The following is a 12,816-nucleotide window of genomic DNA, read 5'->3' on the forward strand; positions in this document are numbered from 1 at the left end:
TTTTTGCAGACCGGAAGATGAAAAGGAATTTCACTATTTAATCCTTTCAACATACACTATCTGTGTATCGTAACAGGTTGCTGCTGTCCGCTTTCCACGAAGGACGTTAATCATGTGTTTCCCTTGTTAAACTTTAACTCAAGAGGTCAGTTTAGCCGTACATTTATATTGTCCTTAAACCGACAGCAGCATCCCCACAGAAGCTGGAGTACGGAGGTAAGAGTTCTGTCTTTACTAGCATCTTTATGTTAGCTTAAATGCTGAACTGTGGAGAGCCAGAAAAAAAACACCTCTCCTGTCACAGCGAGGACAGTATAGTTGTACACCGGTTAATAATTGTAACGCGACCGTTATGCTGTTATTTTAATTGTGTTTATTTTTCTCACATTTCAAGTTTATGAAATCACAATTTTTCCTTTTTTAAATTTCGTGTTAGCTAGCTAACGTTAAGGAAAGCTTAACGGGAAGAAACTCGAGGCGTTTAACTGTTTGTGCGTCAGAGACTTGACTGAATCGGAAAACTGGTAAGTCCCACCATGAACCAACTAAAAAAATGAAGCTGCTTAATTTTACAATGATAATAGTAAACTAAAAAAACACCAGAACACAAATGGTTACGCATGCAAGTGCGTTCGTGTCACTTTGAGAATATTGTAAGAGGGGACGTTATAAAGTGTCTGCTCTAGCAATAGCATAGTTTACACAGCATTATCAGTCAATTCCACGCCGAGAGTAGATACAATTTTTAACATGGAAGTATCACATACTACACGTATTAGATACAATCTTACATACATGCATACCTTGAAGACATGCCTGTTAAAATGGTTTGACATCACCCATTTAGCTAATTCATTCATTATGCATTCATTCAGGGATACAGAAATGGATGTTAAGCTTTCGTATTATATAAAGGCTTTTTCATCTACAGAATGTAAGGTTACTGTAAATTCACTATGAAGTCAAATATAGATACTTGTGACCAGTGCTGGGATGTAACTAAGTACATTTACTCAAGTACTTTACTTAATTACGAATTTGAGGCATTTGTACTTTACTTGAGTCTTTTTATTCATGACACTTTCTACTTCTACTCCGCTACAGTTCAGAGAGAAATATTGGACTTTTTACTCCACTACATTCATCTGACAGCTTTAGTTAATAATTACTTTACAAATACACATGCAGTTTATAAAATATGATGCATTATTAAAAACTACCCAACAATATGCAGGCCTACATGTACAACTGAAATGATTAGCTGATTAATCACTTAGTTGATTGACAGAACAGTTTGGATTGTTTCCAGTTTCTAAAATGGAGGATACTTTTACATTTAATACTTTAAGTACATTTTCCTGATGAAACTTACATACTTTTAACTTTAAGGAACATGCCAACTTATTGGGACTTTGTCTTATTCACCGTATCCCCCAGAGTTAGATAAGTCCATACATACCCTTCTCATCTCTGTGTGTGTTGTAACTCTGTCTGACGCCCCCACCGCTAGCCTAGCTTAGCACAGATCCTGGAGGTAACCAGCTCCATCTAGCCTACTGCTCCCAATAAGTGACAAAATAACACCAACATGTTCCTGTTTACATGTTGTGATTTGTATAGTCACAGCGTGTACAAATAACAAGGTCACATGAGACACAGCCATCTTCTAACCGTAAACAAACTGGGAACTATATTCTCAGAAAGGCGAAGCACTGCTACTTCTGCTACTTGGGCGGAGTGATTTGCTCGCAGCACCTGAAGCCCTGTGGTGAGGAGCAGAGAGTTCACCTGGAGTTCACTCAGAGTTGGAGTAATAGAGTCAACAATTACTAGATAGTAAAAGCACAGTGTCCTTGTTATTTGTACACCCTGTGACAAATCACAACATGTAAACAGGAACATGTTGGTGTTATTTTGTCACTTATTGGGAGCAGTAGGCTAGATGGAGTCGGTTACCTCCAGGATCTGTGTTAGGCTAAGCTAGAGCTGGGGGCATCAGACAGAGTTACAACACACATGGAGTAACTCTGTCTGAGGACAGGATGGAAAAAGCTATAAGACAGATTGTGGTTGCAGGACTTTTGAGAGAAATGTTCTACACCAACAAAAGCTTACTCTAAACTAATATTCGCTAAAAAAAAAAATCTGCTAAAACCTTTACAAACATTAGGTGGTAGCCTCATAAAACATTTACTCAAAGGTGGTAGCCTGTCGTGCTTTCCGTTTTTGCTCGTGGCAGATTGAGCACTCGAAATTCTTAGCAATCCTCCTTATAAAAAATGTTTAGAAACAACTGGTCCTTGTTTTAGACTGAGGTAGACAAAAGCAGCTTCTCATTTCTAGCCGGGGACAGTGGATTTTGCTGGCTGTAATGATAACTGTTGCAGGCGGATTCCATCGGTTGTTGCTAGTTAGGTTTATAAATTAAGGTTAGCTCCATGAGTTGGTTGAACTCTTTGTCTGACTGACTAAATGTTGGCACATTGCAATGTGAGATAACAGACAGGAGAAACCCACCATAAGTCAATTCTGGACTGAGGAGTTTTATTGTTACTCCAAGAGAAGTGATGTCCATCTGGTGTTTAATACCACCAGTTCATCACAGATAAAGGAGAAAGCTTTGAACTTCCTATTTTGAGATGTCCTTGGTGGCAGGTGGTCAATTAAATCATCAGGAGCATCATTAAAATGACCTCTTACAGGAACAGAGGCTTCTTTATATTAGAGCCGGAACGTCTCCAAATTTAAGATACACAGGTAAACATAGTCTTGGCTTGAGCTGTATCATTGGGTCCACATACATTGCAAATAATAAAAAGTTGATTGCCCAACTTAAATTCCACAATAATCCATACCAAATCATCATAATAAACCATGTTTTTAAAGCATCTTTTTCAAAATATCACCTCTTAACTTATTAAATAGAACAGCAACACCTGCTGAATGATGTGATGCATTAGAGAAATACATCGGATCCCCCCATTTTACTTTACAAAATAGTGATGTTTATAACAGTTAAAAACAATATTATTAAAAAATATATAAAAAAAGTAATACAAAAAAAGTGTGTTGTATGGTAAAAGAAAAATAGGCTATATAATCTCTTTCTTAACTGCTAGTTAAAGTGGCAACCCTTGCTACACAACTACTTTAAACTCTAATTCAAACTGTTATCCATATTACTTTAAATTTACACTTTAGGATGTTTCACTTTTTAATGGCCTTTTTTGAGATGGATTGAGCAAAAATAAATTAAGGGTCAGACTCAACCCAACTGAGTTGTATGATGCTCCTGAATTTCTTTTAAGGTACCGCTTCAGTAAGGAAACTGGAGCTGAACAGTAAGATTGGACCAAACATGGCAAAGAAATGATCGCAGCTGTAACATCTGCAATGCTGCAACTCCTGTTGGCCCTGAGCTTTAATGCCACCAGATAATTGCCAGCTATTATTTGGCCATATTGCTCCATTAGTTCGGCCAACACTTTTTAGGACAAATAATAGTTTCCAGGGGTGTGATTCTTCCGGATAATTCCGTAAATCCGGCTTTTCCGACCTGAAAAAGAAACTCTCGTAAATCATGGAAATCGGCTTTTGGGGGGGGGGTGTCGCAAGGCACGGGTCGGGGGTATATAAACATAATGACTGGTCACTGCTGTCAACGTTTTTTGTGCCTCTGACTCATGTCTTCATATCACTCCGCAAGTGGTCCATTAATTTGTCACGATGTAACTTCATTCAAAGCAGAGTTCCAGCAAAGAGCCTGCAATCGTTGCGGAAGGTTATTTGAATACGAATTTTGGACATGTGGGGGCGAACTATCTTCTTAGCTGAAGCCGACAACGGGACAATATTTTTATTTTATGTTGGCAATGCAAGCTGAAGCAACGTAGCAGATGACGTTGAGAAGTTGCAGTGAGGAATATTTTAGGAGCACCATTTTCAGCAGTGCAGAGAGGTAGTGGCCCACACTAACTTAGTGTTGAGCCAGGAAACATGGCTAAAAGAGCTCTACAGCGAACAGATGTGCTGGGCAAGCCGTCAGTCGGTGAAAGCTAATAGAAGCTAGCTGGCGTAAGCTGACAGCTGACCAACGCTACCAAGTGATCGGCGGAGACAGGGAGTACATGTATTTGAAAGAGTCCGGCAGTTGTGGTAGACGAAGGTCCAGTCGGGAGTTTGGATGGAGAGTCCACTGAAGTCCACTGTGGTCTGAAGGGCTAATCCTCGCTAGATCACTAGCTAGTCAGAAGTTGCCAGCTAACGTTAGCCAGCTGAAGCTAACAGTCGATCGATGGTGAGTAACGTACGTTACACAGGCTGGCAGCAGCACAGAGTCCAGAGTTGATAATGACCAACACCTAATCTTAAACTTAGGGTACTTAATTTACTACGACCCGATCAGAGGTTACTTAAATTGGGACGTTCAGTCAAAATCAAGCACGTCACCTTCAAACGGGATCTCTGTTTGCAGGGTTCAGGCTGGACCCTCCCGGTGATCATGCTGCTCTGGGGGACCGGCTGCGCAGTGAGAAGCCGCTGCTGACCGGCGCAGAGCTCTGCCGGAACTCCGACTGCTGTCTGTCCGCGCGGCCGTCTGACGGCATCAGTATTAAATTGAGACAGTTTCATTAGCGGTTAAAAACGTCTCGTTATCGCGTTAAATAGTAGTCTAATTCGGTACAGTTGGTTTTAACGCCTGATGCAAAGTGTAGGCCTATAGGAGTACACATGACAACCCTGAACAAGCAGCGTCGCTCTGCTCTGTCTTTCTGCTGTGCCCCATTTACGTAGTAGTTTTACACTATGTAGGTTAAACTCTGCAGTTAATCCGCGGTTCACATGTATAAATGAACTGTGGTGGTCCATTACACTGTAGGCTATATATTCAACATCACTTATTAAGTAGCCTAAGTCAATCCTACAAACAACTGGACTTTAGTGTCAAGTGTTGTCCCGGATGTGAAAGCCCCCTTACTGGAATACTGAATATAATAATATTCCATTATATTTTGTATTTTGAATTGTTACCTGCCACCAGAATTTTGTGATTTCCTTGCAATAAATATAGACATTTTTACCATAAATTGGTGCCTAAAAATGTATCAGAATGCAGGAATTGAAGTCTTTTACCCTCAAAATTTCCTGGGGGAGGACACCCAGACCCCCTCCCCCCCCTGCTTTGTGTGTTCCCGCAAAGACAAATTCTGAGCAAGGAAAAACCCTGAAGTATCATCACAGACAGCCATAAAAAACATTTAAATTGCAGAGTTAGAGTTAAAATGGATGAAAAGATGGAGAACCAGACAGACAATATGTACAGTGTCAACAGAGAGAAACACGGACAATTGAACAGACAGTGACAACATACATACTACATACCTACATACTGTAGAGAATGACAGTAACAGCATACAAACGGCATAAATAAAAATTTGTTATAAACGTGTGCTCTTTAAAAAGTAGAAAGCATTGTTTGCCAGTTACATTAAATGTTTAAAAGTCTGTTACATAAGGTACTGCTTATATTATTTCACTATCTGTACACAAATGTAATTAGTGAATGCACGTGTCCGTGGGTGGGGCTGCATGGGCGTGGTAATGTGGGCTGCTGTGGCTACAGTGCCAGGGCTGTCCGTGTAGGTGTGGTAATAAGGAGAGAGAATGGGAGAAGGAAGTTTGGGTGAGGTGGACCTGGTCACCACAGACCCAAATCTTCTCAACTGTTGCTACTGTCATATTCTGTGGCACATTATTTATATTATAACAAGGTAATGCAATGTGTAATCAAGTGATGACTGATTAACAGTAATGTAAATGCTAAATGCCCTAATACCTGTTGATACTACAACAATGCAAAGTATAAGCTCTTAACCTTGCAGTTTTGCACATATCATGTAAGACTCAATTTCTCCATTTCTTTGCACAAAACTCTCCAGAAAGTGCCATTTAATGGTTTATTTTTCAAAAAAATGTCATGGGTGCAGCTTATATTTTCCTGCTTTTTTGTCCTTTGCCAATCACACCTATGAGTTTCATTAGTGACTCACAAGACTTTTTAGCTAGCAAACAATGTTTTGGTTTGTTAACGAATAGCTACAGGCGCACTAACTGACTATTTTTTAGCTAGCTAGCAAACAATGTAATGTTTTGTTAAGGAGTAGCTGCAGGCTAACAAACAATGTAATTAGAGGTGCAACGATGAATTGATTAATCGATTAGTTGTCAACTATTAAATTAATCGCCAACTATTTTGATAATCGATTAATCGTTTGAGTCATTTTTTTATTAAAAAAAATAAGATTTCTCTGATTCCAGCTTGTTAGATGTAAATATGTTCTAGTTTCTTCTCTCCTCTGTGACAGTAAACTGAATATCTTTTGAGTTTTGGACAAAACAAGACATTTGAGGACGTCATCTTAGGCTTTGGGAAACACTGATCCACATTTTTCACCATGTTTTGACATTTTTATAGATCAAACAACTAATCGATTAATCGAGAAAATAATCGACAGATTAATCGACTATGAAAATAATCGTTAGTTGCAGCCCTAAATGTAATGATTAGTTAAGGAGCAGAGCCTTTCGTAGCCTTAGAAGGTCCTAAAATAAGTCATTGCTGGTGCAACCCAGCCTAAGGCTTCAGTCCTGGTTGATTTAGAATTTGTGATTAAATGAAAATTAAATTGTGCGGAGAAATTGGCAGTCTGGAGCATTACATTTCACACCAGTCAACTGAATGACGACTGCTCTTGTGGTTTTGTCATCACAGGGGAAACAAACTCTGTGCATGGTGTCAACTAACACCCCCTTTTTGTCGTCGTTGTCTAGAACCATCTTTGCCAGAGCATTAAGAACCCCATCCTCACGTCTTCATTGCGAGTCTCAGTATGCCACACAGTCGTAGGTTCCATCTCCTGCTAGATTTGCATATATGTTATAGTTCTATAGATGTCGAAACATGAAGGCATATGGTTGCCAACTTTTGAGAGAAATGTTCTCCACTGACAAAAGCTTTCTATGAACTGGCCAAAGACCAAATATTTGCTAAATATCTGGTAAAACATTCACTCAAAGGTGGTAGCCTTGCAAATCTAATGGACGTCTCTCTTATCAATGCAAAATGTACAAACACGCAGGCATAGTTGGTTATCACCATGGCCATTCTTGTTATTTAAAAGTAGTGAACCAGAAGGCAACCAGTTTGTGTTGGAATACAATCTATCTTGTCTTCTCTTGCCCTCTGAGCAGAAAGAGCAAGTGCAGACTGATTAAAGGAATGAAGATATACCGGCTGGAACAATGACGGAGAAGATAAAGTGGGAGAGCTAAACAACACCGGAGCGACCCAAACTCTGACTCCATACGATCAGTCCTCCTGCCTCTGTCATGGAGCAGGACGCTGCAGCAGCTCTGGAGGACGCAGACTCCCAGCTGATGTACAGGATAGAGCGCCCGGTCTACGATGAAGCCCTCATCCGGTCGCAGCTTCTCAAGCGCAAAGAAAACTCCACTACCCTCGGACAGAGGCTGGCACACCAGTTCCGGTAAGTTTACACTGAGGAATTTACCCCTGGATTTGTCCTGCCGAAGTCAGAAATATGCATTTGATTAATCCATTAGTTGATCAACAAATCACCAACAATTTTTGGTAATGGTTTAATAATTTTAAGTCATCTATTAAACATAAAATGCTAAATATGCTGCTTCTAAAATGTATGTGTAAGATTTTTCTTTACTTTGATTAATGTCACTGGAAGTCAACTAGTATAATCCAAGTGTCAGGTATTTTGAGGGCTGCAATTAACGATTACTTTTATTCAGTCTCCCATTTTATTATATTTCGTTGAATTTATTAATGGTTTAGTCTATTAAAATGTGAAAATGGCCACCACAATATCCCAGAGTTGATTCATTGTTGATGAATTTTCAGTCAATGGGATAAATTGATTTGATTGAAGAGTTTTTTTCCCCCCTAGATATTTGGGAGTGCCTGTGATCACTAGTTAGAATGCTTTTTACTCACTTTTCACCCTCCCAGTGTACACACACATAACCTCTGTATTTCTGCACTGGTATGTGACTTCTCCATTAAAGTTACGATGGCAACCTTACTAGTTCAGACCTAGTAACCTTTTTGTTTTTCAGTAGAGATATTACAAAACATTTACATAGAAATGTGAAAACGGATGAAGACGCACACCATGTTTTCTAATGGTTGCAGTTAGGAGTTAAGCTATGGCTATGTTAATGCCAAGTCAAATAATTAGAATTATAGAAAAATCTCTTTAAATTCTACGCTATTTTTAGTAACCAACAATGAATAAGCAGTGTATTACTGGTTTGCATTTCTCTTTGCAGTCATTAAATTGGGGCAGTTTTTAAAATTTTTTTAAAACCGTTAAATCACAAACTGATAAGTTAATCCACATGTCTCCTTTCATAGGTGTTCATCAAAGAAGGCTAAGGCGGCAGCTTTGAGCTTTCTGCCTATTCTGACATGGCTGCCATCTTATCCAGTCAAGCAGTACCTGTTTTCTGATGTGGTCTCAGGTCTCAGCACAGGAGTTGTGCAGCTCCCTCAAGGTTAGTGCCGTGCAGTCCCAGCTGTCTTAAATCCTTTTCAGACATGCATTAATGAGGGAATATCGTCTGGAAGAATGGTTTTCATCTCTCTAGAGTTCTACAGACTTGAGCATAGGGCTGGGAACCTAATTCAATACTTTTTAGGCACCGACGAATTGCCTCTAAAGTTGTTGAGGATCGAAAAAGGCCTTGTCATTCAATACCCAATTTCAATACCTTAGGAGTTAATCTCATCAGCGTCAGTGAGCCAATAAGCATGCAGCATGCTTCTACTATGATCTACTATGATCTAATAATGTCTGTGATTGGCTGTCTAACGTTACATGCCGTAGAGGCACGCAAGAAAAACTCTGTTACACACAGAGACGGGCTCACGTAGTAGGAGCCGAAAAATGAATAAAAAGATTTGTGCCATAATGTCAAATGTAATTTATTTTTGTTTTATAAAATGGGTGTCGAAGTCACAGTATTGTATCGGTACCGGTATCAAAAATATTTGAACGATACCCAGCCCTACTTAAGGAATCTATGACGGAGAGCAGTAGAAGTTCTCGAGGATTGTGCTGGAAAAAACACCTTACTAAGACACTTCATTTCATTTGCCACCCATCTGTATGTTTGAAAGCCTAAAAAATCCTTGAAATGCATTCCAAGGCTTTGTACAGTAGCCACAAGCTACGTTTGGCCAGGCTAGTCATCTGGAATGACAGAGGGGTTAAATGTGTGAACGGCCAGCTGCCAACCCCTGATGGGCTGCTTTCAGCTTCACGCTGTCTTTGTTTTGATATCTCTGTAGCTCTGAGGTTGTGATGCAATCACTTGGCTTCTGGGGCTGTTCAGTTTATTGACATCTCTCCCTCTCCTCTGCTCCACAGGTCTAGCCTATGCTATGCTGGCTGCTGTGCCTCCAGTTTATGGTCTATACTCCTCATTCTACCCCGTCCTGCTCTACACCTTCTTTGGAACATCCAGACACATCTCCGTAGGTGAGAAATGAACTTAAAGCCTCTTGTAGAGGCTTTGATTTTGGGTCATAAATCTCCTCCTAGTTAATATGGAGATTAAAGAAACAACAAGGCAGCAAAGAGACACCTGACCGATCCCTTTAGGGCTAATCTCTCTGCATGCCCACTTAGTTTTGCGTTCTCGCACGTCACATACAGTTTACAATTATAAAGGTGGCAGATTGAACTTTTGAAATTCTCAGTAATACTTAGAAACAGTAGGTACTTGTTTTTAGACTGAGGTAGACAAAAGTAGCTTCTCTTTTGTAGCTGGGGACAGTTGATTTTGGTTGATTAGTTGATTCTGGCTAAAATGACAACATTGTTGCACGTCAGCTTATTTAGCTGTGATTATGTCCATCAGTTGGTTGGTTGAAAAAGCTACGGCTGACTTTTTAATGTTCCAAGCTGACTTGCTTTAAAACGAGAATCTTGTTAAAGGGTCTTAAAAGTGCACTTCATGGTTACAAGTACATATGTGAAAGGGCTGCACTATCTGAGGGAAATATGCGCTCTGCGATAACGTTTATGAATATCGCGATAACTTGGATAAATAAACCGATATTAAAGTGTACTCAGTTCTGCCTTTCTGCTGCCTTTAGTATTCTGCTGAAATACGACTAATTGCTTGTTGAATTCAAAACAAATGAAAGAGAATCATTTCCAACATTCTTTCTTTGAACAAATTGAACATTGAATTAAATATAAAAGGCTCCCCTATAAAAAAAGAATGACAGTTACATTTTAAAGTGCAGTTTTCTACAGATATTTTCTTTCAACTAACACAAAAAAATCTCTGTCTTTCACGATATGTTGCAGCCTTTTGCGATGCGTTTATTGCGACAGTTGATACCGCGATGAGCCCTACTATGTGATATGTGATATCATGCCAGTAGAGTGGGGCTAAAGCTAACCGATCCCAGGCAAAAAGCCAGCTTCACCAGCTGATGTGTGACTCTATGTAGTCGCCATGGAAATAAGAAGCACTGATCTTGTATTGCAGCACCGAGCTTGTTGTAAGCAACTGTACGTATAATAGGACAATCTAATCACACTGTTATTACGTTCTAACATTTCTCCGTTTGGCTGCTTAACTTACATACTTGTTGGTATTTTCACTTGTAGAATTACAAGAGTTAAAGGTCTTAGGAAGAGGAGTACTTGATGTGTCTCATAAAATGTTGGCAAGCAGCACAGAGCTGCTAATGTAACCCTAAACTCTGATAGCATCCAGAAACCGCTTCCACACAGTGAGGAAGCCCTACACAGTGGATGTGCTTGTCCTAAACTGTGCTTTTTTTAACGTAACCTGTAACCCCACAAAATAATGAAGTTAGTTAATGACGTGGTCCTTGGCTAAACTGCTCGTTTACTAGTTAGTAAGCTGGTTAGCTGGGCATGCTAGTGATTGCAGCTTACATTAGAGCAGATTAAGACACATTGTTTAATTCATTCCTTACACTTGTTTTTGGTTTTGGAAAGGCTTACAAAAACCTCATTCAATGCTGAGTACGAGTGTAGTCTTTCTACAGCCCCATGGACATTTAAACATGTGGAGAAATCCAAAGCTTGACTTGAGCATATATAAAAATTTCAAACAATTAAATGTGATCATAGATTTTGGGTTGACCCATACTTTTGGCACCTGGCCAGGCTTTGCCACAGTATTTCCAGGAAAGGGGTTCCCGTAATTTTCTTACCCCATGTTTTTCAGCTTTTAATAGTACATCTTGATTTAGAAAATGATAAACATTAACAAACTTGTCTTGTTCCTTTTTTTTGTAGCATAATATTTTTAGGAAAGGGATTCCTGAGGTTCCTAATACCGTGTTTCTTGGAATGTTTCACGTTCTAAATTAATGGAGGATAGGCTGTTAAGAAGTAGTCAGTGGCCTTTTGACATGGCCAGGTTGCTGTCCGCGCCAAGAACACGATTAGCTAAAACTGCCAACCGTCTCTGTCTCTCTCTCACACACACACACACACACACACACACACACACACACACACACACACACACACACACACACACACTGCTCTGGGAGATAAAAGTTTTTGAGATGCCATGTGGAGGAAATGTTTTAACTCTGATGTGATGACCGTGTCCTCAGCTGACCGAAGCAGGATTGTGACATTTCACTGACGCTACCCTGACATCTCACCTATCCGGCTGCTCTCTTTTCTTGAAAGGGCTCCAGGTCATCTCAAATGTCAGCTCTAAGCAATGAGTCCATGTGACCATGGTCACAATAAACTAAACCTGCTCAACCTTTTAAACAAAAGAGCAGATCTAGAGTGAACAACGACAAGAGGTTGGCATCACTGTAAAGCGCTCTATGCCCCAAATTTAGTCTGATAGCAAGTTGCTGTGGACATAATAATCTCGTAACTTCTGGCAGAGAGTGAGAGGGAATAACTGGGCTGCTTTTCAAGTGCTAGGCAAGATGGCATTTTCACTCACTCATGCACGCAGTAACGCACCCACAAACGCACACACATACATAAGTAGGGTAAAGGTGAACTACGTCCGTGAATCAGACAGGATGTTTGAAGGAGGACTGTTGTGTTTGGTTTGGTGTTGCTTTACAAATGAAGGCCCACACTGATAAGAACCTGTGTGCCTGGCCACATGACTAGAAAGATTAGACATTTGGCATAATGTTCCAATGCAAAGCCAAGCTTGATTGACATTAATGTATCATATCCTATATTCAGAGATCCCCACAATCTACATGTACGTTGTATGTAAGTTACAGCTTTGGTAAGAGTATAGGAAGCAACAGGTATATTTACACATGTTCTGTTACTGGAACACAGAGATGCCACTGTGCTTGCTACATATTCTATTAATTTGGATGTTTGATAAAAAGGTCTTGGGTTATAACTGTGCTTACATTTTGTTCCCACCTGCTGCTTACTCCCTCATGTAGCTGTATATTGAGGGCTGGAGGTGGAAAAAACTGTTGGCAACGTCAGTATGAGTTCATCATCAACCATTGGGTGCTGTTCTAATCCCATCCTCATGTTGTTAAATCTGTTAATATGTATCCTGGTATAAATTAATGGTGGCATTTAAGGCAGGCAGTGGCCTTTTCACACAGCCAGGTTGCCTTCCATAGTCAGTGCCAAGAACAGTATAATGAGCTCGAACTGCCAACCGTCTCTGTCCCACACACGGGGTCAGCTCAGTAACCTAGAGCTTCACAAGTTACTCACTTGTCTAGAT

The 12,816-nt window shown here is 40.0% G+C and overlaps 1 protein-coding gene across 1 annotated transcript in view; it reads left to right on the forward strand.

The window, feature by feature from the left end:
• Nucleotides 1–12,816, forward strand: part of slc26a5 (solute carrier family 26 member 5) — a 24,123-nt gene continuing 11,307 nt past the window's right edge. The window contains exons 1-4 of the mRNA XM_031306432.2: nucleotides 1–216; nucleotides 7,252–7,547; nucleotides 8,447–8,586; nucleotides 9,462–9,572. Coding sequence (XP_031162292.2) covers nucleotides 7,390–7,547; nucleotides 8,447–8,586; nucleotides 9,462–9,572 — 409 coding nt within the window. The 5' untranslated portion in view covers nucleotides 1–216; nucleotides 7,252–7,389. The remainder of the gene's footprint in view (nucleotides 217–7,251; nucleotides 7,548–8,446; nucleotides 8,587–9,461; nucleotides 9,573–12,816) is intronic.

This window comes from Sander lucioperca, chromosome 20 (assembly GCF_008315115.2).
Source record: "Sander lucioperca isolate FBNREF2018 chromosome 20, SLUC_FBN_1.2, whole genome shotgun sequence".
NCBI lineage: Eukaryota > Metazoa > Chordata > Actinopteri > Perciformes > Percidae > Sander > Sander lucioperca.